Source organism: Coloeus monedula (assembly GCF_965178545.1).
Source record: "Coloeus monedula genome assembly, chromosome: 1".
Taxonomy (NCBI): Eukaryota; Metazoa; Chordata; class Aves; order Passeriformes; family Corvidae; genus Coloeus; species Coloeus monedula.
The window spans coordinates 93,790,476-93,817,884 of NC_138781.1; the positions used below are offsets into that span (position 1 = coordinate 93,790,476).

The 27,409-nt window shown below is 39.1% G+C and overlaps 1 protein-coding gene across 1 annotated transcript; it reads right to left on the reverse strand.

The window, feature by feature from the left end:
- Positions 1-191: 191 nt before the first annotated feature.
- Positions 192-26,513, reverse strand: CLPTM1L (CLPTM1 like). Its single transcript, XM_082282654.1, has 17 exons — positions 26,326-26,513; positions 25,292-25,392; positions 23,714-23,903; positions 22,815-22,957; positions 20,832-20,910; positions 16,875-16,992; positions 15,371-15,465; positions 13,783-13,867; positions 12,314-12,417; positions 10,907-10,972; positions 9,914-9,964; positions 9,186-9,268; positions 7,337-7,371; positions 7,005-7,060; positions 6,878-6,922; positions 3,675-3,790; positions 192-2,274 (listed from the first exon to the last, which is right to left on the reverse strand). Exons 1-17 carry the CDS (start codon positions 26,497-26,499, stop codon positions 2,196-2,198), a joined length of 1,620 nt encoding a protein of 539 aa, XP_082138780.1. The 5' UTR covers positions 26,500-26,513; the 3' UTR covers positions 192-2,195.
- Between the last annotated feature and the right edge of the window lie 896 nt (positions 26,514-27,409).

Genomic DNA, 27,409 nt, shown 5'->3' on the forward strand with positions numbered 1-27,409 from the left:
AATGCATAAAACCATGACTTGAACAGGAAAGTCCTGCTCATTTTAAAGACTTAAAATGTTCTAATTTTATATGCTTTATGACTATTGTATAGGATATCATGAGGTCAGTGTCAAGAAATGCAAGACAGAAGACCAGTACACTCACAGTATGTAAAGGTGCAAGAGCAATTTTTCAACAGCTGTGCACAAAAATGGGCAATGAAACATCAAAAATACCCAAATATGATATTCTGGACTTTGAGAAGCTACTCTAGACGAACCAATGACTTCATTGTTTTGAAATGGCACAAAAAGGGAACGTGCTATATGCATTCTTTATATCAGGAAAACTTTTCACATACATTTAACTTAATGTGAAATACTAGTTTGCTTAACAGCAAAGAGCTCATTCCAAACAAATTCAAAACAGGTACAAGATACAGCAAATGCAACCCCAGTTTTGCATAGACTTACTTGGGTGTGTTTAATGCTAAAATCAATAATCTGTAGTTACAATTAACAGCATAAAGAGATTTTAACATGAACAGGAGATAAATATTCACTTCAAGACTCCTTTCCATTGCCAGCAGTGTGTAAGGAGGACTTCAGTATAGGAAAGACTAGTCTGTGGCAAAATACAATAGGCAGGCATATTTCCTTATCTTTTTGGGACCCAGATATTTGTATGTTCAGACTTTTGCAGTACAGAACTGGATAAAATCCAGTTCACAAAGTAGTTGCAGACCACAGGAACTGACCTGTGTTTTTCAAAGTTATTCAGTGAATATTTTCAATTCATGACAAATTGAGGTTAAACAGCCTTGCACAAAGAGCATGCAATTTAATAAACTTAAGTATCATTATTTGTAAACTTACTGACCAAAGCAAAACTAGAATTGGAAACTACAATTCTGCCTTTTGGATTTTTATAATTGTATTTTATTTGCTGCTGAAAGGAATGCACTCCATATTTCCCTTACTGTTACTAAGAAACTTGCTTTTAGAAATCTTTACAAAGATTTTAAATTTAAATTTTTTCTAACCATTTTTAAAAGTGGCTTCTAGATATAGCTGTGGAGTTTGGATTTTGGTATAATAATTCAACCTGATTATTTTTACAAATTTGAAAGAAACAGATCAAAATACTTCCCTCAATTATTCCATTCCCATGGAATTTTCAATTATATGAGAGGTACGAATTATTCTTTACCAGGCTATTTTTTTTTTCTCTGTTATCTGTGCAGTTTGTTGAACCTCTACTTGAGCAAAACAATTCCATTTGAATGATGTGTGTTTCATCTAAACAACAGGATGGGGCAAGGAGGGAGAGGTGAAAAGACTGAGGAATTATTCCCTTTGAAACATGACAGAATTGGCGTAGTATGTCACTGCAGTACCAAATGATGAAGAATTTAAGAAGCGTTAAAGAGACTTTCCCAGCACATAACAATGATCTGCATTACATGAACACCTGGTATGCCAAGAAATCAGGTCTGTCAACAATGCAGAAGGATTTCTATAAACTTGCATACATATTGAAAGAAATCATGTTACAGTTTTTTCACACCTTCATTCAATTTAAGGAAACTGAAACCCTCTGCCATATTGCGGGCCAAGAACATGGCGGAATTTGAAGTTTAACAACACCATTTGCTTTATCCTATATTTCCAACAATATATTTTTTTAGCTCTGAATTCACAATTTCTACAATTTCTAACTCCATTATCACATTATCAAATGAGAATGATTGGTAATTAGCATATAATCCAATATTATACCTTTTATTTTTAACAGCCTCCAGTTTGGCAATAATTCTTGATTCTGCTGTAACACAGTGTCTTGTTTTTTCAGTTTTCATAGCCTAGTGGCACAGGCACCACAGTTTCAGTTCGTGAGTTGTCTTAAAAACACAGATTTGGATCTTAATTACAATGGTCAGGATGCTTAGGTTTTCACTGAAGAGAAGCTGAAATGAAGGAAGTTTATATAATGTCATCTGGCAGACAGTAGACCTTGTGAGGACAGAAGAGGGTCTTGAAAGAGGAGGGTATCAAAACTAGATTTTGGCAATATAGAAGACGTATTGTCCATGTAGTTCTGTCATAAGCTTTAAAAATACTCTTATTAAATAAGTTTTTCCTTCCTTAAGACCAGGTAATACACAAAGCGAGTAAGAGTCCAGGGGTCAGAATCTTCTTCAGTTCTTAGTTATTCTCTATGAGCTTTTTTTTTTTGACTTTTCTTCGTAAGATTCTCCATACTCATTTACTCTGCTCTTATCCACAGGATAAAGCCTGGCAGAAAAAACCCAAATCATTAGTTACATTACAGTCTCCTATCTGAAGGAATTAAGTAGTTCTGTCATGCTTAATTTTAAAAGTTAATTTCTTCGTCATCATATTCTCTATTCCCATTTGTGGCAAACCCCAACATTTTTAAAGATTTGTACAGACATATCAGCTTCTTCACAATATGACTTAACCAGTTGTCTCATAACAGGACCTCTTAAGAGATGTATTAGCTCCCCTAAAGCTTAGCTGGAGTCTTTTCTCAAGCAATCCAGGATACCTCTCAAACTTGAAACCAGTGCCCAGCCCCTATCAGAAGCTGCTGACCTCTTAACTTCTACAAAAATAGCTCAGAAGGGGACCTATTTCACTACATTTTGGTGCAATTATATAAACCCCAAAATGAAGTCAGCAGTTAGTATTAATGATTAGTTAGATGTACATATCTGTATTCTGGTAGAATGTGAACTTGGCTTAGAATTCTTGTTTGCTCCACATAAAAATGTTTCTTCTTGGCAATAAGAAAACACTTTCTGTAGCTTCACTATGAACAGTATTTCATAAGTACTGCATATAACTTTCTTCCCCATCTGATTTTAGTTACTTGAAGAATCTGAAACTAGACAGACACTTAACTTACAAGAGAACCTGGTAAATTGTGTTTGCAAACTAGATAAACAGAAAAGCAGAGCAGGGCAGTCCCCAATCAGGTAACAGCCTTTACTACTGCCCAGCAGAGCAACTTGGAGAGCATGCCTAGGACACTGAGCACATGGAGATGTGGCCCTCAGCAAGGGTTAGAAGCCCAGAACTCTTAAGTGGTTTTGTGAATAAAAGCTTAGGATTTTCTCTCCTTCCCCTTACCTCAGGTATTTATGTCTCAGGTTTGATTTGTGGTTGGTTTTTGGTTTGTGGGGGTTTTTTTTGGTTGATTGTTTTTTTGGTTTTGTTTTTGCTTGTTTGGTTTTTGTTTGTTTGTTTTTTGGTTGGTGGGGTTTTTTTGTTGGTTTTGTTTGTTTTGTTGTTTTTTTCTTTTTTTTTTGTAACTTTCAAATCTGGTGAAGAAGGCTGTTTTGGGGAGGGAAAAGGGGTTACTGACAAAAATTCTGAGTACTGTGAGAAGAGGAATTTTTTGACTACTCAGTATCATGTCCAGGATTACTGTCAGTTATGGGAAAATGTTTCTGTCCCTCTTACTTGTATTGAGATCTCCTTTGCAGGGTGCCCTGCTCACCATTCCTTTCACTAGGCATATACATAGCTATCATTATCCAGACCATACTATACTATACATTATTACAGTATAAAACTTCAAGTCTATCCCAATCTATAGTTCTTTACAACAACAAGACAGAACCATCTAATAGCATTGTAAAAACTGTAATGAACATTAAAGGAAGTCATACCATCTTTGGTAGAGATAGACCAGGAACACAACATCATCTCTAAAGCACGCCAGCCTATGAGATGTTGGCATAGTGATGATAAAAGCAAATATATCATCAATAAAGGTGTTGAATGCCTACAAATTAAAGAAAAGTATGCTTCAGTTGGCTGTCAAGAAAGGAAGTTATCAGTCATACAAAGTTACAAGCTTCCTATGTTTTTCTGCAGGAACACAGACTTCTTCCATATTTATAACACTTAAAGGTTATGCTGCAAAACCAATTAATGCAAACTTTAAAATGCATTCTTTTAATGAAGACCATGCTGTCTACTACAGACCACAAGTTACAAGTAAAAAGGAAGTAGGACTGTTTCAGGTAAGTTAGAGTATTTTTATGGGAGGGGAAAAACACAGACTCAATTTCAGAGAAATCTTCAAAAGAAACTGGAAAAACCCCCACACTTTTGTTCATTCATTACTCAAATGACAAGACTTACAAAATGTCACTTCACTTTCGTTTTCTGCAGAAATTTGTGTAAAATTTGTTCATTTATTGCTCTTAAGAAGATTAACTTGATAGCCTTGGAAAGACTTCCAAATGTTTTCAGTGCTTTTCTGGAAGTAACCATATCTTGAATAAGGGATGGATAATTTTCTATATCACTTCCAATCAATTAGACATACTATAGGCTCTATTTCTGCAGCAATAATGAAAGGTAAATTAACAGAAATGCAACTCCTCTGGATCTGGCTCTCACCTAGAGGGAGGCTGCATGCATCAACTACAGTGCACCAGCTCTAGTGCTCATATGTTGCAATAAAATGTTCCAAATCACTAAAAACATCAGGAAACAAATTCAGCAAAGAATATGCACAGTTGGGTTAACAAACTGAGTCAGTAATGTGGCTCCCTGCAGTTTTAGCAAGCTGTACATTAATCCATACTATAAGAAGGGGGGCAAGTGATATAAGCACAGGATTTACTCTACAAAATGAACCAATGTTTATATGATGGAACAAAACACCAGCAGAAAATGAGGGTGTTGGACAAGAGAGAGTTCTGATTAGTTACAACAGAAGAGCTCTTTCTGTCAGGTCAAAGCAAATCCATCAATCTGAAGTGACTGAGGAATACAGATGGCACTTTTCAACCCTATGAAAAGGTTTGTCATGGAGCAAAAATAAAAACTTTGGCAAGCTGGAAAAGACAGCCTTTCCAAGTCAATACTCAAGTGAGCGATCCTACAATGACAAAGGGAAGAAAAAGCTAAATGCTCCATCCTTCAGGCACACAGGCAGTCTTCATAAGCCACTGCAAGTGAGTGCACCAAGGCAGCCCATCCAATAGTGTTTAGACTGGGTAATTTTTTTTGAGATTATCTCACTTGAAGGTACTCCTCATAAATGTATGAAGGGCATAAACGTTAAATCCACAGAAACTGAAAAGTCAGAGGTCAAATTAAGGAAAAATGATCACAGATGAGCCCTCAGACTCTTCCTTCTGCTTGAAGTGCAAAAGAGAGCAAGCAACTTTAAATAGCCATTAAAAAATGTCAATTACTCCCTCCAAAGCTCACAAAGTTAAACATAATTGAAAACAAAATAGACTTCTTTCTCCATATACACAAGCTTTTGTTGTGGGTAGCCTAAATGCTACCATAAATGCTAACCATAAATGCTCTGTAGAAAACGCTGTTCAGCAAGGTTGCACTGCTTAAAAGGTTACTTGCTTGAATAACCTCCCTTTGTTGTTTATTTAACTGCTGATGTCTTGGCTCAGTTATTATCTTTGGTGAAGTAGAATTGAGAAATTATTTCACTAATACACCTTCTGCTCCCTCCTCTTAAGAAACATGCTGATTTGCCTAGTGTATGCCCGAAATACTGTGTTTATTGTTATTTTTGTCTCTATTTCCACATCAAACACTGTTTATTTGCTATTCTACTACCAGCTACATTTCAATTTGTTTTCTTAGATGCACCCTGTTTCCTTAAAACATTAAGGCAGCAGAAAGTTAGACTGTTGCTATAGGCTCATAGAGATGGAAAAGCCTTTAAAGTCTCTTTAGATGTATACATTTTAGGTTTTTTGTCCCAAATCTTCTATTCAGAACTGGATACCATTTCTTGAGCAGTTTTTAAACTGCTCCTTTTAACTGTTCTGGAGAATTGTAATATAGCAGCACAAAGGAAAAACAAAAGCATTTATGAGTAGAAGCACAAGTAAAAAGGGTACATGTTGATGGCATCAGGGTCTTGATGATCCCAGCACATCCAGCCAGGGTTTCTCAGGACACAACGATCAGAAAAACAAAGTACAGTACAAAAATCCTAATGACTGAGATTGGTGGGAAATGATAGAGTAAAAACACTACCAGCTCTTTACAGGTACAAGAACAAAACTAGCATATGGTTGCCATTGAGGGACAACATAGGAGACATGGGAACTTAACAGTGGGTGTCCCTTGCTATCCATATCAGCACAAGGAATCCTGACTGGGACACTGGGGTCTATCATCTTGGTGTTTGAATACTACACAAACCACTTGGACACACAAGTGGGTGCTTGTGGATACACAGCCATCAAAGGGTGAGCGAGTTGATTTTGTTTTTAAATAAACTCACCTTCCCCTCCAAGGTCTGCTACTGAGCTTGACTGCAGCACTGCATTATTTCCTACCAGGGCAATCTAGGCAGTGGGGACACTGCAGTGCAGTCCCTCTTTCCCCATGGAACAACTCCCCTCATACTGGGTTTGCCCAGAAGCTCACAATTACCACCCTAGCACAGAACAGTGTGTACATTACTTCAGTCTCTGGTAGCTCCTGGAACTTGCCAAAATAAGGTCTTCAACCATCCCTAACTGTTTCTTGAGAACTATCCCTTGTCAGTGATGCACTGACATCTTCTTAAAATAAAGCATTTAACTGAGACTGACAAATTTATCTGCAGGACCAACATCTGCACTCATGCAAGACAGCTGACAGTACAAAAAGCAGTATTATCATAAAAACTAGGATGCAAGTATTCTCATTATATGGAAGTCATTATGAAAAATGAAAGTCAGTGGTTTTTTTTGGGTTTTTTTAAGGACAGCTGCAAACAAGTTTAGTTCTTAAAAAAAACGTATACCATCCTTCAGCTACTTATTATTAGGCTGCTTTTTACAGAAAATAATTTTCAAAAGGACTGCACCCAACTTTAAATTAGAGCTTTACTTACTTTGTATGTGAAAGCCTTCCATGGTAAGTGTGCAACAGATTTCATCTAGAAATAAAAAATATCAAATTGTAATAAAGTCTGCAAGAAGAGACTAGGAAAGTAGACTTTTATCACTTTTCAATCTTACCTTGTAGTTTACAAATAGTTGGGGCAGCATAAACAGGAATCCAAAAGCATACACTCCTGAAGAGAAAGTATGGAAAAAAAACCAAATGCACAGACGTACATCACACATAATTAATGATTTGCACTTATTTTTTCCTGAAGAGAGAAGATGCATCTAATTCTTTTGTTCACTTTGAATTGATTCTTCTCCCTTTTTCAATCACTGTGATAGTTTAATAATAAGTTATTGCTCTGTTATTACATGGATCCAAATGACAGCAGTTAATATTCTGCTTTTGAGTCTGGCCTTCATTTGAAGAAATATGAATAGAAAAAAGAACAGAAGGGACTCACCATTGACAAAACTGTTAATCAACCAGGAGTACCAGCTGGAAATAAAGAAGAGAGTAGAGTTATATTTCTCTTCAGCCAAAATTATAACACATCCTATACACGACTGTATGCTGACTACTCCAAGAAATGGCTATGTTACAAATTACTTCAAGCAAGAACTAAATACCTCACATCTTCCTTGGATTAGGAGGGGCTCCATAGAAGGTACTTTAAGCAAAGGGTATTTATCAGTCCATACAAGAAGTTTCGAGAGGTTTATCACCTGTTTTTATACTTTTACAGACTATTCTAAGACTTCTGTGTCAATTATCAGATAACTAATATGAGATAACACTGTGAACAGAACCCTGACTGTATTAAAGCCTGCAAAGGTAACACTGTATTCTAAATATTAGAGACACTCAATATGGCACAGTAAGGACTTGTCAGATTTCAAACAACAAATACCATTCAGTGCAAACCATGGCAGTAGGTACTTAAAAAAAAAGGTAAATACAAGGAATCTACGTTTTTCCCTCCTTACATCTAATAACCTTCCCAGATGTTCAATGGAGCACAGTCTTAACAAAACAATGGCAGTACTACAGACAGTGATCGAATTCCATACTTCTGCTTCCAATCTTGAGAACAGCTAGTAACTGTCATGCTCTGGTTACATCATTTAAAATTAAACTTGCACTGCTGTGTTACTAACACACTAATAGCAACATTACCGTTGTAGTAGTATTTCCGTAATCCACAAGCATTTAAAGAATTAATCAGAAAATATCTCCAAGATTAAAGGATAATCTACTGCCTAGATTACTTGTTGTCACATTTCCTTCCTGATTTAACAATGGCAAGACTTCTGTATTCTATTATATGAATTGTTTTCACTTCCTTAAGCTGCAGCTCATAAAACACCTGGAATATAGTGTTTTTGAATACTAAAAAAATTCAAGAATTTTGTCAGAAAAGAAGAATTTTAAAATGCTGCATATTTGTTAGCTGCTTACTAAGGCAAAAACCTTTTGAAAAAAAAACCTGCTTTTCAAATAGTCCAGAAATTGCCCCAGTTTCTAGTATGAGTGTTATGGCTCATGTGTGCAGCAACAGCTTAAAATAACATTACAAAGAACTACTACTGCTTGTTTTCTCCCATCCCATCTGGGCCTAAGAACTATAAAAAAAATGCCTACATGGCCATCACCATGCTTATGTTTACAGACTTTTCCTACAACAAAGTCTCATGGCTGCACACTTGCTTGCATCTCTCCAACACAAAATGAACTAGCTGTTTTGAGTGCAAGGGGACAAGGGTCTCACTTGTTCATCAAGCATTGTGTGTCCAGCTCTTGCTGAAGTAGTACTATGGTGCAGGAAGTCCATGGCTCTAAAGGAATAAAGAGCCCTTTCTCAAAAATGCTTTTGCTTGCTTGCCATCCTAGCTATCGTGTTTAGGAGCAGAGGAGCCTCTTGTTCAAAGAAAATAATTTTGTCAAAGGTTTTGCTTCTCTCCACTACTGGACAGGTTCAACCACTGAATTTCTTTCATCTCTCCTATCACCAACTGGTTCTCTGAGCATCAATGGCAGCTTTCTTCCTCTTCTTCTGATTGACAGCTTGCTCACGTATGCAAGCTACTGAGTTCTATACTGAAGTAATAGCAGGTTACTTGTAAAATACAACAGCCTGTTGCTTACAGGATGTTAAAAAAACCATCTAGACTCTTCAGCTTTAGATAGACAGAACAAGGAAGTTTCCAGTTCCTGACTTATGAATCAAACTAAAACAACCAATTTCCATAACCATGTAGAAAAAATGGGGAATGTTTCAATTCCATATAAGATAATTTATAGAGTTACAGTACCTTTTGTATTTGACATTCAGCAAGGAGTAACCTGCACCTCCAATACACAGTGGATAGAGCAAATATGACAAGTATTTCATAGCCTAACAGACAAGGAAAATAAGTTTGTTAGTTCACATTTTATATACAGCAGATTTTTCTTGGCATTAAATAGAAGACAGCGACATAATTTTTCCCTGAGAATCTTCGTCTATTCCCAATTGTCTGCTATCATTTCCACTATGCTTCCAGTTCTAGTGGTGGTGGTGAAAATTCCAAAGCCCAGTTCAGACAAGCAATCACCTTAGAGCGTAGGGACTAGGAGACAGCACAAAGATCATGTCTAAAAGTAACTCCCTACTTAACACCAATGCTGTCACCTATGCCTAACTCCTTTCACAAATCAGGAACCACATGAACTTTCCTTCAGTAAAAGTAAAAAGTACAAATAACAAGTACAAATATCAGCTTTCAAATTTGTGAGTGACCTCTCTTCATCTAAGTCATTTGCAATTCTGCTTCTCAGAGCAAGGCTTCAACCAGATTCAACAACCGAAAGGATTATTTTGCGGTTTCCTTTCGTAAATTATCAGAATGAATCTTCACTACCTGATCATCTACACGATGATGATCAACTTGACAACTGTGAGAACGTGGAAAATACATTTGTAGAAAAAAAGAGCAAAACAAGTCAATCAACAGGTCACATATACAGACTGTAGATCCAAAGACATAGAATTCCCTCTTACCTGGGCATCATATTCCTCTGTTTTCTTTTCAGAGTCATTGTATGCACCAAACTGCAATATATACAAAAACCATAATGAAGTCAGAACACAGAGGGAAAGCATTTGCTGTCCAACCCCCTGCATTAAGCAGGTAACAAAGCTTTTGTAAGCTTCTATATAGGAGTCATACATTGTCCTGTGCAACCTTCTAAATACAGGCAAAAAGATTAACCTTTCACCTCATGTTTTACACCAAATTTCCAGGACTTCTTTGCTTAGAAAAATGCTGTTGAGACAGCAAAATTCACAAAGCAAAAGCAAAGCCAAGTGGCTAAAAATGTAAGATAAAGGAAGCATTTATTACAAACTATAATCATGGAGAGGTCAGTTATGGATTAACTCCGCATGTCCAGAAATTCTGCCTGCTTCAACAGTTCCTTGATTACTGACATAGGAACAAGCAGAGCCATCAGTCGCTCCAGACACCTAGATTTCAAGCAGCACAAAACCCCAGCACTTCTTGTGAAGAAAACACTGAAGATTAGACAACTGTTTCTCCTACCAACAACATAAACTTTCAGTGTAGACTGAACTTTGCCACTGCATGTTGTGCAGTCTCAGCACTTCATTTTTATCTAGAAGAATCATCAGGTTCATGAAAAAGCCAGTTTCTTATTTCAAAACATGATGTCACTTAAGAGTTGCCTTTCCAACACAGTGGCAGCAGCACAGTCCCACCCATTAAGATTTAACAGGACTGACAGAGAAGTTCTGAAGTTTCTTGCACCATAAATATACACAAATAGCTGCTTTTTCTAAAGAACTCAAAGGAAGTAACAGGTTTGAAAATGCTCATCCTGCTATTGGATTAAGCCATTCATAAAGAGATGTACACAGGAAACTTCTGTAATTTTTAAGAAGTCTTGACTTCACTAAAAGTCAAGTTACACAGTGACCTGGAAACAGATGGATGATTCAAGAGTGTAATCGTTAACAGGGCAATGTCTACTATACCTGAAATTTGGGTCTCAAACCTTGCCATCTGATTGTCATTTTCAAGGCTTTCTTCACTTTCCAGAGCTGTGATTAGCAAAAACAAAATGTGCACATAAAAGATTATACAAAGGAACATCAGGATTCAGATAATTAGAATCAAGATCCCAGAACACCGATTTTAAGCACCCATTGTATAAATCAGTAGCAGCCTGATTGCAGCACACACTGCCTGTGTCTACACAAACCAAATGCTGTGTCATCAAACAAGTACAACATTGTGAGCCTGTACTATTAAGTCTCTTTATCAGATGATGTACTTTAAGTGAAGTAATTTAGTCCTTCTAGGATATCTGGAATGCAGTGCCTAGGTGAGGTTAGCACCAACATGCCCCCCAGGTCAGGTATTTAGAAAATTCCCCAGTAGTCATCTGCCAAGCAAGTTTTTACATGCCCTTGATGAAGGTGCCTCAGAACTCCTGATTAGGTTGGCGCTTACATGGCCATTAACTTTCAGTAGTGGACTACAAGCAAAAATCAGTGAATCCACTGAATTATTTGGTTAATTACTGTACAGCTGTAACAGCCTGACCTTAATGTAAACCAAAAGTTTTAGTTCACCTGAAAATTTACTCACGTACCCACATTGCTATACAGATTCGACAACTTAGGCAATGCAGTTCCCCAGGAGAGCTACAGCCCATGAAGCTTTTTGTGGACAAGGTTTATTTGTTTAACTTTAGATAAACCAATATTCTCTTACCCACCATATATTCCAAACAAAAAAAAAAAAAGGGGGAATAGGGTAAAGACGATCCTTTACTGTTATCCCTGATGCAAGTAAGAAAATTCTTACAGCATCAATGTCACTATTAGTACTGCATGAGAAACAGGAGTTAAGAACAAGCTGTAAAGAAGTTCTTCCTAGCAAATTCCTCTGAGATGTACTGTCCATATGATTACTGTCACTTTGAGACAACTGTGCTACCTGCAACCCACTGACTAGACGAGGACTTGCGGAATCATGCACACAGGCAGCAGCTCCTCCTTTTCCTCCTTCCCCAATCACCTCAGTCCTGACACTGTCTGTGGGCACACAGCCTGCTCTTCCACAATGCTTCCATGCAGGCTTGTTGACATGGTTGTACTTGCTTGGCCAGGAGTGAGGCCGACCGGATGATGTGATAGGTGGAACCTCAGCATCAGTCTGTGTTTGGTTTCTACAGTATCCGCTGGACCATCCCAAAAAACTGGTACTTCCAGTTTAGTTATTTGATCAAGGGACATAATCTCCTCTGCCACTGATAGCCAAGGACATGCAAGCTACAGCAAAATTTTCCAGGAACAAGTTTAGCATTCTTTTTTTACTGTAAACTATGGATGTTGCTGCAAATACTGGTATCTGGTGCTACAGCTTTAAGAACTCACCTCAATCACTGCACCAACGCCTGCGGGGATCAGTACCAATAAACTTGTTTGTTCATCCAAAAGGAAAAGAAATATTACCACAGTACTAAAGCACCGCCAAAGCACTAGACAGGAAAAATGAAAATGGAAGGCTTATTAATATTTAAATGAAGAGCTGAGATGACAGAAGACTGATGACCTATTTAGTGTAATTCTGTCTTACACAGTTTAAGCATGAAGTTATTCTGATATACTTCTGATATACATATTCTGATATACTTCTTGATATATCTAGTGGTCCTAGAAACAGCCAGCGGTCTCCAGACAAATAGGGAACAAAAACATTTTATGCAATCTTTATCACAGGAGCTGAAAAAAAATTGGAACATTTAATGAACGCTTCTGTACTTCAGCTATTCAGCAATGTCTCAGTACTATTAGGAACTACATGGACATGATTCGTGTCACTAGGAAGCTGAAAGGCTGTGAGACAGTATAATGTCAGTCTTTGAAACTCATTTATTGTTTGTAAATGTTAAGTCTTTTCAACTTGACTTTACTGAGTTTTGAAACTGGCAATTGACTCTTATTTCTGAAACTCCATGGACCGTTTTGAATTATTATGAACTTTCTGGCATACACATGCCAACAGCAGTACAACTGCTTTAGAAAAACAAATGCACTCTCATAAAAATGATACATGCATTTTCTACATGAGAAAAACATGTTGATCATCATAAATTTTGTTTTCCCCCTGGTACTGATAGTCCTTACATGTTTTAATCCATCTGTAAATATGACAGAATTAGGGATAGCCTCAGAGGTCAAGTGACTCCAGGTTTATAATTTTGCTTTATAATCAAAATTGGAAAAAATCTATTGGAAAAACCTTCATCTGTTTCTAGGAAGGCTTGGCAGGATGCCAGATCACTAGGTTTCTCTCATCTTTCTGATAAACAAATCAAATCAACCCTCCCATGCTCTCCCCCTCCCCCACCCCAGGAGCCTCTATTGCTCCTGTTTACATCAGAGCCCAAATCAAGCAAGAGATTACATTACAGCACTTTCCACCCACAAGTATTTTGGAACCTGTAGTTATCTAGAAGGAACACAAGGGACTCGTAGAACAGCATTAACCATGAAATCACATTCTCTCCACCCACAGAACAACTTCTGGTCTTCATTCTTTTGTAAAGTACTTCTCTGTTCCTTCAGTAAGGAAAACGTGGTAACTGACTCAATATTAATTCCCAGTTCCAAGACAGTCAAACCTCAGAAGTGAAACAAGTGCTCAAGTGATACCTGAGCACAGAACTAACAAAGTTAGAACCATCTAACTGTGCAGACTGCTAGCCATCTCTTCTTTGTACACAAAACCATCTCATTTTGCTATCTCTGTGAACCTACAAAGTGTCAACTTAGAGCAAGACTGAAAACACACATCATAAAACAGACAGTGTATAGACAACACTTTGCATTCTAGTCCATACCTGCTTTTGTTGACATCCCAATCATGCTCCTCTTTTTCTTCCAAAAACTGATGTCATTTTTAAATGCAAGGAAATCAAAGAGAAGCTGCAAATAGGAAGAAACATACTCATTTGCTTGAAACATGCACTAATTAGAGACTGAAAATGTTAACAATGCATTCAACATGGCATTAAAACCCCCCATTTTAGAAGCTACAGAAAAGAAAATTAAGATCCACAAATAAAAGCTAAAAAGAAAAGCTGTTTTATAAGCCCATGCTCTAAAAGCAGTACAAAATGACAGGATGAGTTTCAAATACTGCTACCATTGCAATACTGTACAAATCACCATCCTGTAAAGAAAGTCAGGGACCCAGTACAGGGTAACTCATCACAGAGGGTGAAGAACGAGGACCCTGAGGAACCACACACCTCCTTGAGGGACCACGGAAAGGCACACTAAATTAGACTGAAAATGCTCTGCATTGGACTGATAGTCAATTTAGGTTTGGATAATACCAAAGCTTTTAAAAAAAAAATCCTACAATATAGCAAGCCAGGTTTCCTCTGTCAACCTGTACTTCCAGGACCTTTTAGAATTCAATTTATTTGTAGGAAGCTTTCTTATTTTCTTCAGTATTTTCATTCAGCATATTTTTCAGTATTTCCTTTAAGCATGCAGTGTCTTAAAAAAATTTGAACACAGATTCCAAAAATTCTTGCGTCCATGGATTTTAATGAGAAAGTTTTCAGTTGTTTTTGTGGAATTTGTTTGTTTGCTTATGGGAAGGGGTTGTTGAGGTTTTTTTAAAATTATTTGAGAAAATGATCACAAAAGAAAAACGTATCAGAAAAGCTTGTCCCAGTCTACAGATACTTTGCAACCTGATAAACAGAATGGAAAAATTAAATTAATGTGTCACGGAAGTCTAAGACTTTCCAATCAAATTAACTCTATGTAATGTAAATATAAAGACACATAACATTCCAGGCAAGTTCTTATCTTTCCCAGAGTATGGGAATTATGTTGAGTGTAATTGCAGATTACAAAAATGTTCAGTGTCTAAAATCAAGATTTCGATTTAAGCCAATGCTAAGAAAGAGACAAACACCACCAACAACAAACCATGAGTGCTCCACACTTCATAGTAACATTTTTGAAAGGAATTTATTTCAGCTGATCTAAATTTCTGCAGGGATTAGAAGTAAGAGACTCAGACCCTAGTACAGGTGTTCCAGCTATGCCACTGCAGTGGTAAACCTTGTGAGAAGTCAACAAAATTTAAACCAATGTTGACAGGTGTATTAATTCTAGGGGCTTTGGTTCAACTACAATGTAAAAAAGTGATAATGAAGGTAATGTTTCATATTTCAGTCAAAACTGTTAGTTTCTATATAATTATCTCAAATTTCTGCCTTATTTAAGTTTTTCATATTAATTCTGTATTGGAAATAGAGTTGACTTGTACCAGAAAATGGCTCCATTGCTCTAGTGAAATTGCTATTTTCAAGAATAACTCTTAATAAATAAAACAGCTGAAAGCCAGACACACCCCCCCCTCCTTTTTTTTTTCGTATTATGTACTTCCTAAAACCTAAAACCACTTACATGGAATGCTGCTACGAAGAATGTCAAAGCCAGAAAGTACAAGTTAGTATCAACAAAAATTCCTTTTACTTCATCTGCATCCTTTTCTGAAAACCCTATGAAAAAGAACAAGTCACTGTGCAAGAAGTACCAGACAGTTCATTGCTGTTATGCTAAAGTCCAATATGAAAGGAATCTTATGTCACCTGCACAAGTTTTTTTAAGGAATCATAAATCCAAAACATGATGGAAGCTTTACTGGTAAAATCCTAATCTACCTGTATTTTGGCAAGATATATGGCTTGCCATAAACAAAACCCATCAGTTACAAGCCTTTAACTTATATAATTACAATGTGGTTTGTAACGTGCCTTTAACATGTTGAGTAATTACAACCTAAGCTGAACACCTGACAGACAAATGGCAAGACACAGAAAATCATTTTGGCCTGAGTGAGAAGTGAAAAAAAAAGTTTTTTCAAATTGACCTCTGAACTTTAGTTTGATAGATAAGAAGAGTGAGCTCCACGTCAAAAATTGAAAAATGAGAAAAAGGACTACACTGTAAAGCACAACAAAAGTCAGTGAGAAATATGGTCACAGATGCAATATTATGATTGAAGTCCACAGTTCTCCGAAAATACACAATGCTGTGTTTATGGCAATGGTGCTTGAGTTCAGCACCAGCTTACTTTGCCATCACAGCAAGAACGTGGCCATTTTCAAGTGATTTTGGAATTTTGCTACTCATCTAAGGTGACTGTTCCAGAAATTACTCCAACAGGAAATTTTCAAACCTTATGTTTCACTATCTATACACTTATGGGGAACAAGCAGCATCTTAGACAGGCTTTTTTCCAGGCAGAGGAGATAGTCCTGGGATGAGAGGTCTTGCTATCTGTGCCTTTCACAGGACAACTGAGGCATGGAACATGGAAATTTCAATTCTGAGGATGCTTACAAAAAAATTATGGAGAAGTGATGGTGGACAAAGGCCCTACACAAACTCTGAGCAAGCAATTACTTGATTATTTCAAGACCATTATGTTTAGCAGACATACTTGTAGCTTTAATATACATTAGCCTGAGCTAAGGAGAAGCAGTTGGATTTTACTTAGGATGGCCTGCCTGTATTTCACTGCAGATATATGGCTACAGTGAGCAGCTGTATATAAACCTTGTATCAAAGCCTATGTACCACTGATCCAACTTTTCTGTTCCATGGATCAATAGGGGAAACCCATGATGAAAATGCTCTTCTTGATTATGTCCTCTTATACTGTTACAGAGTACTATTCAAATAAAATTCATTTTAAAAATGATTAATTCACCTCTGTATTCTTGTTCCCTACTACATGTCAACATGTATTTTTATCTTTAACTTAAGGTGAAACAACACAAGATTTGTAGCATTAAACCTCTTCACCAGCTATCCAGAAAAGAAGTGTCATCTATGTATATAAAAGAAACAAAGTGAGGGGTTAGGTTGTGGTTTCTTGGCTTGAAGTCATTAAAGGTAAGCATACCAAATTGCTGGAGGGAGTACACAGCATCCTGCATGTGGATCCAAAATCGGAGTTTTCCAAGAGATATTTTGTCATATGACACTGTAAGAGGTAGCTCTGTTGTTGAACGATTTATAACCTGCATTTCAAAAAGACATAGTTTCATTTTAATAGCATAAAAATGGCAAGAATTACTTCCATTTTTTTATTAAATAAAGTGATTGTATCACACTATAGTTTAATCACACAATTTTAAGAACTCAGATTGTTTTTTAAAGGGAATAAGATCTTAGACTTCTATACCATGCTTGAAGTCTCTGTGTTTTTTCCAAGAAACGTTTAAATTAGCAGCTTGTTCTGTTCAAGTTCCTATAGCAACCTCACTGTTCTTGTATATAAATGCCTCGGAGATGGCAGCATAAAGTGGGGAAAGTGTGCTTTAAGATAATTCTTTTGACAGTTCTTCTCTGAATGTACACACTGTGATCACCTCAACTAGAATATTATAAAAAAACCCCCCAAAACTCAGCCAACAAATAAATTGTAGCCCAAAAGCCACAGTCAGAAGTTTACTACACTGAGGCTGATTTTGAGAGAAATTGAAAGGATAGGGAAGCAAGATGATGCCACTAGCTCAGACTAGTGAAAACACCACAGCTAAAGCTAAGTAAGATAACTTTGGGATCTGGGGTATCACAAAAACTTTCTTCCTGCCCCCCAAAGAATAAATTTCAGCTAATCCTACTCTATCATCTATGCGTTACTTAAGCTGGAAAAAAGAAGTCTTAAATTGCCTCAGCTCCTTCTGCATGACAGTTGTCCATATCCACCTCTCAAACAGGTTTAAAAAAAAAAGAAAAGAAAAAACCCCTTGTCCTCTCAGATGTTAGAATACTCAGCAGCTACCTCAGTACAAGTTCAGGCAGTATGTTCTACATTTCCAAGGATAGCTCAGGACTACAGATGGGCAGACACTTTGCAAGAATTCAAGACCTATTGCTCCAGGCTCCTAATTACTCCCAATCATAATTCCCATCTCAGACCTGCTACTCTACACTGCATCTCTTTCTACAGTAATTAGTTAGCTGACACCTAACTGAGGTGAATGGACTTCTTCTGATTCTTGTGACACAGAACATAGTTTTAGGCTCCCCACCTATCAGTCAGATGTGAACTGAGGGCTACGTTTGTTCTCCCATTCGTTCTTTCCTCCAGTAAGTACAAACAAATCTCAATCTCACCACCCTCCCAAGACCCTGTAAGCTTTTCAGACAGTGGCAGAACATGCAGGCAAATGAGGGTGAGGAAGGGAAGCTGAGAAAGTTTTATGAATACAGCAGATAGAAAAGCTTGAGAAACTAGAACAGTGTCAGGGATCTCTGGACTGAACAGAACAGAAAAACAAGTGTGGTTAGAGCCAACTGTAGAGAACGCTGGGAAGATTCTACAACTGTTTACCAAAAACTACATAAACATCTTCCAGACTGCTTCTCCTTTTCAAAGGATCCCTGTAATTCAATTAGTCTCATTTCAATTTCTCAGTCTATCAAAGACAGCATCAGCATTTATGGGAGAAAGGGAAAAGAAATTTTACCTGTGGAGGATGAACAAGCAACAGAAATTTTGCAACTGCTTGGGGTAAGCAGCATGTGGCAAGTGCACTCTCCACAGACAAAGAACTACTAGGGTGGAGTTAGGGGTAGCGTAGAGAGAAAATCGGGTTGCAATAGAAGACAGAGATGGAAATTCTAAAATAAAGGTAAGATTAGAAGAATGAATTCTTTCTCAACATTCAGCTAAAAGCCCACAAGTGGTGCCTCACAACCTCGATGTGTGACGGTTGCTAAGCCTTTGAAAGCAAGGAATGACCGAATCCCTGCAATACAACCTACTCTTGCAGTATGGCATCAGAGCATCACACGTTACTTCTAGCACTCTACTTAATCAATACTACAAAACAGTGTGCAAACACTGCAAATAAGTTCAGTGGTATGAATTTTAAAATGATCTCTTTATTAAATTCTGTGCAATCCCCAAAACCCCAGCACTGGCAATCACATTTAAGAACATGAGGAACATAATCTCTACACTGCAGTACTTACCACAGAAGGCCTACATCTTGATCAAAATCAGAGTCAGTTGACAATCTATACAGCCCAGCACAAGCAAGAAAAATGCATCTTTAGCTCCATGATTTTAGGTCAGGCATAGAAAACAGACGCTGTCTGTGCCCCTACTTACAGCAAATGTTAACCTGGCTCCATCAAAGCTGCACCACCTTCTTTCCTTACTCTTTCCTGCTCTTCTCTTCACTTACCCCTCATTCTCTCACAGAATGTTTACTACAGGACCACTCTTGCTGCAGGGCTTAAGAGCCATTAGACCAGTCACTACTGAGATATCACATGAACCACTGCTGAAGGGAAAGTTGGCTGCTCTTAGTGGAATAGCCTTTGCAGCACTTCCCAGGATCTTTAATGACTTTCTGAGGCAGTGAGTTACAACAGCCTTAACTGTGACATGCATGACAACTGCAGGAATGTCATTAGTAACATGAGAATGCTGAATTTATTTGTGAACAGGGTACATGACTTGACCAGTTATTAGTTCACATGAATGTACTGAACTGGACTGGATGAGCTGTGATAAAACTTAAAACAAAGGACTACGACCACTAATAGAGATATTACAAACGTGTATCTAAAGAAATACTGGACAAAACTATCTGCTATCAAGACTTGTAACAAATGTTCACGAGTTTATTTTGTTGTACAAATTTGGGGTGGAAGGGATGCAAGTTTGTAAAGATTCTCCTGAACACCAAGTAACAAAATTCTTGGTCTGAGCGAAAGTAATGAATTGGATAGACAATTTAGAAAGTTTATGGGAAGTTTACATCTACCAAGGCTTCCATCTAGAAGATGGAGAAACCAGACGTGCTCATTTAACAGTTTTGTGACATTCCCCAAGACTGCTGTTCTCAGTAACTCCAATAAACAAACTCCAGACAGTGCAACTGAAAAGAACTGCAAAGCTTAACTAAGAGCTGCTAAGATCAACATGATTTAGATATAGGTGACTGCCATGTGTAACCTATAGCAAAGGAACTGCATGATTTCCTACAAGAGGAGAGTTGGGGAAAAACTGAATACAGAAATTCTACTTAAATTTATAATTTTTAACTGCTGGAGTGACTGAACATTAAAGCAAGTTGCCCATATAGGCTGTGGCCTCTCCATCCTTAGATATAACCAAAACTCAACTGGAAAAGGTCGTGAGCAACTCACTCTGTGTGATCCTACTCTGAGAAGGGGCACTGGACTAGCAATCTCCAAAAATCTCATCCAACTTCACCCTTCTGTAATTCCATTACTGAAGTTTCAAAGTCCAGATTTATTTGAGAGCACAAAATCATTGGACATACTGTTAACTCCAAGCTTTCAGGTGCTCAAGTTACTCTAACATGACAGAGAGCAGCACCAAGAAATTTAACCACAAGTGAATTTTGAAGAGGTAAGAGAATAGCTACTGACTTCTCTCAAGTGTAGCTCCACTATCAGCTGTGGATATGTCAATATGCTTATTTCCCTTGAAGGTATGAGAAGCTACTCTGGGATGCTAACAGAACTTCTTCATCTTAGGGAGTCAAACTTCTGAGGAGACGGCTCCTGCTGCTGCTGGTGCTACCATGACGTCCTCCATATCCACCCAAAAGGCAGAAGCCATGGAATCCAAACATCTTTGGTGGAATAGAAGACAACACTTGACAGATACTTCTGCCAGACAGAAGTCTCAAAACACATATCCAGCTTCTGCAGTTACCACAGCAATCACATTAAGTTAAATGGTCATTGAGTCCTTTTGTGCGTTTATACTTTTTCATTACAGCAAGCAACCTATGAGAAAATCTTAATTAAAACAACATTGAAGATAACTGTTAAAACTTTTAAATGTAATTAAAGGTATTCTATTACTCACCATCAAATCTTTCACTCTGTTGCTTAGCTGATCAATAAATAATATTGGAAGGTAATGCACTGTCTTCCCCAACTGAACCCTAGGATGTTTAAACATGGATTTTATGACTGTAGTGATCTAAAAAGAAAACTACTTTTATTCAAATTAGCACTCATTCATCACTTTCAGATCTACCCATGTAATTTCCCACCATCTTGTCAGGCACATTTTCTTTTAACACACAGCAAGAAACTAGCCACTAGCCTAGAATCAATCTTTCATTGAAAGATATCTGTACTGAAATATTTTGTTTGTTTTTACTCTTCTGTAGAAGGACAGAATAAGCAAATAAAAATACAAATGAGATTGGTTGTGATGATGCTGAAGCTTTTGCATGACCAAGGGAAATTTAGAAGTGTGTGGAAGAGAAACATGCCAAAGTTTACTGCCACATATTTGTGTCCTTCATCACAAATATCCCCCTCCTACTGTGACCATGACACCTCTCCACCATCTCCCCCACTCCTCTGTGCCCAGCAGGACATGAGTAACATGCTCTAGCCCACATGGGACCATGAATGTGATGGCTGATGCACAAATGGGAAGGCCAGATACTACTGCAGGGAGCATACAAGGAGCAGAAATCTTCTCTGCCATCTACACAAACTCTCATTTGGATTGCTCTACCACCTTCACCAACCTGCACGAATCCAGTTAAAACTTCCTAGCCTTCAAGCCCTCTATCAAATTGATTACTGTAAAGTTATTAACAAATTATGATCTACATGCAATTGCTTTGTCAGTATCTTAGAGAAGTATTTAGCCCAATGCCCTAACAGACACAAATTCTTAATGTCTTCACTAAAAAGGCAGTCACCCACACTGTGATGTTCTCGGTAGAAATCTAAGTAGCATAATGGAGACTTTTAAAGGCTGAAAGTTGAATTTTAGCTGTCAACAAAAGAAGGAAGACTCTATGCATGCTAAGAAAGACTGCATAATAAACACATAATGTGCAAGAGTAACACAGAAAAGTACTAAATCGAGGTTCAGAAATAGTGCTTGGTTACTTAACTGAAGTGATTTCTATGTAATCACTATGATTAAAGCTATTGTTAGTGATATTGCAGCAGGTTGTTCCATACCCAAACTATTTTCCTGTATAATGCAATAACAAAACAGCACCAATGCAAATCAACCAGAAAACATGTCCTCATTCATCAACCCCACTCCAACAACCCCTTCTTGCTGTCTTGGGTCTATTTTATGAGTTACTAAGTTTATCTCTTCTCCTGGGAAGCTATCCCAGAACCCCAGGGTCTGCTGGTAAACCAACTACTTCTGGATTTAAGTAGAGAAAGGCATTAACATACAGCTGCACAAGCCTATACAGCACTACTTAAATGCTTGATACTGGAAGCGATTGAAGTAGCTGTGAGTAGAAGCTACTGCCTGCACCTAGCGGCCTAAAAACCCATCCCTGCTTGTTAGTATTTTCTTGAGGAAAATGACATAATGTAGGAACACACAGTGTCAAAGTAAAATAAAGCCAATCATAAAGGGAGAAAAAAGTTATCACAGGAGATCAGCCATGCCTCTTCAGCACTTCCAGTTTGTACAGGTAACTCGTAGATGAAGGATAATTGGAAAGGGTCAAGGGATGGCAATTGCTCTGAAGGCCAGAAGGACAACTGGAGAACAAATGGGTTTCAAGCCTGCTGTAGCATTTTACCTGTATCTTCGTAGCGCTGCTTTGCCTTACTAGGATAACTCCACACACAGAAAGTATTCTAAACTCTGAGCTGCCCAGGAACCAGGTGACCTCAGTAAGGTTTTCTAGTACATAATACTTTAGTAGCAATTTGTCACTATGAAAATGCAAGCATTTTTGTCTCTAGGTGTCCACTTAAATGTAAAATACGAAAGAAGGTCAGGGAGGATTTTAGAAGAAATGTGCCATAAATTTATAATAACATATCTGACAAAATTAAGTCATTGACTTACATTTTCATGTAACGGTGAACGTCAGCAGGGAGGGATGAGCCATCAAACACAAAATCTTCCACCATGACATTTAAGGTTAGTCTTGACCTCCAGTGAGAGACAGGTTCATCCAGGGCATTGGTCTGTTTTTCTGCTTCAATTTGCTTTAAAAAAAAAGAATAAAAAATACATACTGCTAACCAACACAAAATTTTGAACAGGGTAATAATCTAAGTCACAGAATCCAGGGAGTCATTAACTATAATAAAAATCAGAAGCCCACTAAGAAACACTTTACCGTAATTTTGACCAGATCAAGTATTTTGCTCAAATACAAAATAATGGATTATAAAGGCCCACCACAATCTGACACTGAAAAACTTCAGTGTCCATTCACAGCCTCGTTCATCAAGAAGGAATATTCACCTAATTAATCTTCATACCTTAGGAATGTGGATACTAATAAGAAAAAATCACTTTGAAAACAGGACTGTACAGTAATCAGATGTAACTCCAAAACAGTCCAAAGTGAATGATCCTCCAAACATTACCTGTTTGTCTTCATATCTTATTCTGCTATTTTACAACAGCAAAGCATATTATTTCACATTAATTCAATTCACTATAGAAAGGAGTACCATGCTGTTACAGAGCAATACAGTATTTCTAAAAAAAGCAATGAATCCTTGAGACAATTATTGTTAACGAGGGAAGTACTTTAATAACTAGTCAGTGTTTTAAAGTGCTCTGCTTCTGCTCTGCTATTAGCATGATGATCAAGAAGAGGATTTTATTTTTTTTTCCCATTGTATCATCATTAGTTTAAAGATGCAAGCACAGCAATTACTAACACTAGAAGTGTCTATAAAAGAAATTACTTATTTTGCAGATGTTATTCTATAGATGGAACACACACCTACCTGTGTGGCTGATTCACCAGTGAGCAAATTAATCTCTTCTGGTTTGGGAACCATGTATGTGGTCAGAGGGCTTACTATATGCACCTGCTTACCATCATGCCATGGCAAAATGCCAGCATGATGAAGAAATACAAATGCATATAATGTGCCATTATTTCGGGTTTTCTTTGGTACAGAGACATTCACTGTCCTAAAATACAAAATAAATACATTATGAGATGACATAGCACATGCTGAAATATTTAGCTATTACTAAACATTTGGGTTGCCTGGAACACAACAATTACTTCTGGCTGACATGTTCCATGGCCGGATAGGGTCATTTTTTATACTCCAGTACCTATCACAATATTGTCTCATTTGTATTTTTATTTGCATTTCCAAAGTTTTACTATTATCTTAAGATAGTTTAATCTTTGTCCACTTCATAATTTACTGCCCTAGATAACACAAGACTGCATCATCTTTTGTTGCTTTTCTTTACTGATAGGTCACAGGGCCAAAATATGACAGCACTTGTAAAAAACAGCCTCCCATGTGCTAAATATGTATCACAGACCATATACATGATACAAAGTTTAAAAAGAAAATCACAAAGTTTTGCCATGCACTTTGCATTAATAAAATATCTTCTCAGCTATGGCACATCAAGCACAGAACACCAAACTGGAGCCCCAAACCATGAAGTCACTCCCCTTGTACTAGCCAAGAAATCATCCTACTTGCACCCTTGCATAATGCCTCCTCTATTCCTGTAGTCTTGCTCAGCTTATTCTGCTCTGAATACTTTCCATGGCTTAGCAGACCCTGTCAGTAAAACAATTCTTATAAGGTCTGCCAGAGATGAAGTTTAATATGACCTAAACTGCAACCAACAAGTTCTTTAATCATAGAAAACGCAGAAAGTGAAAGAACCTGGGAGACTGCAGTAAGAGAGTGAGAGAGTGAGGCAATTATTTTAGAAAAACAAACAAACTTTTAAAAGTGAGGCAGCAAAGACAAAGAACAAAACAAGTAGTTCCAGTCAATTTAATTGCACAAAGCGCCTATGTAGACGGCACTGTTACACTAAAAAATTTCTCTAAGGGCACAATCTTGGCACCTCTCTCTGTTCAGAAGATGCCCAAACCCTAAATTATCAGAAAGAAAGGTTTTCTTGTGTGACTATTAGCAGAGAAACAGTTATGGAACAGCATGTTGCTGAAACACAGGAAAGAAGAACATGGTCTGACATCCAAGTCCTGTTCCAAGTCTGAAGCCACAGCAGTTAAGAACAAAACATAACATGTGTAGCCAGTGTCCTACCTATGTGATTAGAGGCAAGTCGTAAGCATTCCCAGGCACATTTGTCTTTAGATTTTCTCAATGGAAGGAAATTTTTACTATTATAAGCAAGGCACACTTCTGCAAAATGTTTGCCTATATGGCTGAAAACAGCACGCTGACCCAAGCTAACCAATAGGGAAATCTACCTTGCTTCATGCATACTTCTGTCCATGTAACTCCTAGTTAGGATGCACACTTCAGAATTAAACAAAGAACTCTGATACCTTGGATACTACTGGTTCAGATCCTTACCTTTCAAATTTGGACTCAATATCGAAATCCTCCACATTCAAAACGAGATCTATATTACTCTCAGCACCAATGCTTGACCGTGTGGTAGTATACACGCTTAACTGAAACCAAAACACAGCACAGAGAAATCAGAGTATGGAAATAAATTCATGCATCACTACGTTTAGAGTACAGGTCTGTCTTACATCTTCACTAATTCCCCCAGGCGCAGGAAGGCTGTATATGCAGCAAAAGAAAATAGTGTACTCAAAAAAGTCTTTCAGCTCCTTTTAGGGGCAGAAACACAGCCCCTAAATAAATTTTAATGCGATGACCTGTTCTGGAAGTTGAAGGAAGTGAAGCCATTTCACAGAATCAGAGAATTGTCAGGGCTGGAAAGGATCTCAGGAGATCATCTTGTCCAACTCCCCTGCCAAGGCAGGTTCACTTAGAGCAGGTAACACAGAACACATTCAGGTGTGCTCAGAATGTCTCCAGAGAGGGAGACTCCACTATCCCCCTGGGCAGCCTGTTCCAGGTGCTCTGCCACCCTCAACATAAGGAAGTTCTTCCTCACATTGAAGTGGAACTTCTTCTGTTTTAGTTTATGGCCATGGCTCCTCATTCTGTCGCCACTTAAAAATGTCTGGCACCACTTAAGAGTCTGGCACCATCCCCTTGGCTCCCGTCCTTCGAGGTATTCACATAAATTAATAAGATTCCTTCTCAGTCTTCTTTAGACTAAACAGGCCCAGCATTACTTCCGCAAGGCTGCTCTAACCGGGATGTGTATGACAGCAGATATACGAAATCAATAAAAACACCCGAAGCCAAGTCCTACCCGTGCACCAGCCAAGGGCGCTCTCCACAAGGTCCAGCACTACGAGAGGGCGTGGGAGCGGCTGGCCCGGGGCGGAGCAGGGACGGGGGGCAGAAGCGGGGGCAGAGGGCACGCGCAGGGACGGAGTGCAGGGGGCAGGGACAGGGGTGCTGCCGAGGGGCCCGAGACTTGGGCGGTGCGCCGGGGGGCCGAGGGCCATCCCCGCCCCGCTCACCTGCAGCTTGGGCCTCCGCGCCAAGTAGGGCCAAACGCATCCCCCGGCCGCGCCGTCCGCCGCCGCCGGGCAGGGCCGCGTGTAGACGATGCCGTACATGACCCAGCAGGTGTGCGCCACGTACACGGCGAACACGCCCACCACCAGGCTGGTGAAGGAGCTGCGGCTCAGCATGCTGACAGTGCCGATGGCGATGGCGGCGGCCGCCCCCGCCCCCCGCCGCAGCCCCGCTCGGGATCCGCCGCCGCCGCTCGCGCATCCCCCACGCGCCGCCCACCCCGCCCCGCCGGCCGGTCCGTCACTTCCGGCGGGCGCGGGTGGCCCCGCCCCTCCCCCCTCTCCTCGCTCCCCGGCAGCCGCTGCCGGGAGCCGCGCGCGCCCCGCGGGGACGGAACCGCCCCGCCCGCGGCGCGCGCGTTACGGTGCGGCGGCGGCCGCTAGGGGGCGCTGTGAGCGGAGCCCGCCCCCGGGGTCCGCTGAGGGCTTCGAGCAGAGCGATAATGGTAACAATGGTAATTACGGTGATAATGATAATAATGACGGTAATCACAGAGTCGCACAGAATCCATGAGGTTGGAAAAGGCCTCTGAGATCATTGAGTCCAACCTGTGACGTCAGCTAGACCATGGCACAAAGTGCCAGGTCCAGTCTTTCCTTAAACACCCCCAGGGATGGTGACTCCGCCATCTCCCTGGGCAGCCCATTCCAACATCTAATCACCCTTTCTGTGAAGCAATTCCTCCTGAAGTACAGCCTAAACCCCCATGTGCAGCTCGGGAGAAGAGACAGACCCCCACCTGGCTACACCCCCCTTTCAGGGGGTTGTAGAGAGGGATAAGGTCCCCCCTGAGCCTCCTTTTCTCCAGGCTAAAAACCCCCAGCTCCCACAGCTGCTCCTTGTGCTCCTGACCCTTCACCAGCTTCAAGCCATTCTCTGGGCTTGCTCCAGCAGCTCAGTGTCCTTCATGAATTGAGGGACCCAGAACTGGACACAGCATGTGAGGTGACACCTCACCAGTGCTGAGTACACGGGGACAATCACTGCCCTGGTCCTGCTGGCCACACAATTTCTGGTACAGGCCAG

What these genes read in the sequence shown, in the direction of transcription:
- CLPTM1L (XM_082282654.1), bottom strand. Translation starts at nt 26,499, where the DNA reads ATGCTGAGCCGCAGCTCCTTCACCAGCCTGGTGGTGGGCGTGTTCGCC. An exon ending in GTTCACCGTTACATGAAAAT is followed by an intron (nt 20,911 to 22,814) that starts GTAAGTCAATGA and finishes TAAACATCCTAG; the next exon opens with GGTTCAGTTGGGGAAGACAG. An exon ending in TCTTCGTAGCAGCATTCCAT is followed by an intron (nt 13,868 to 15,370) that starts GTAAGTGGTTTT and finishes TCCTATTTGCAG; the next exon opens with CTTCTCTTTGATTTCCTTGC.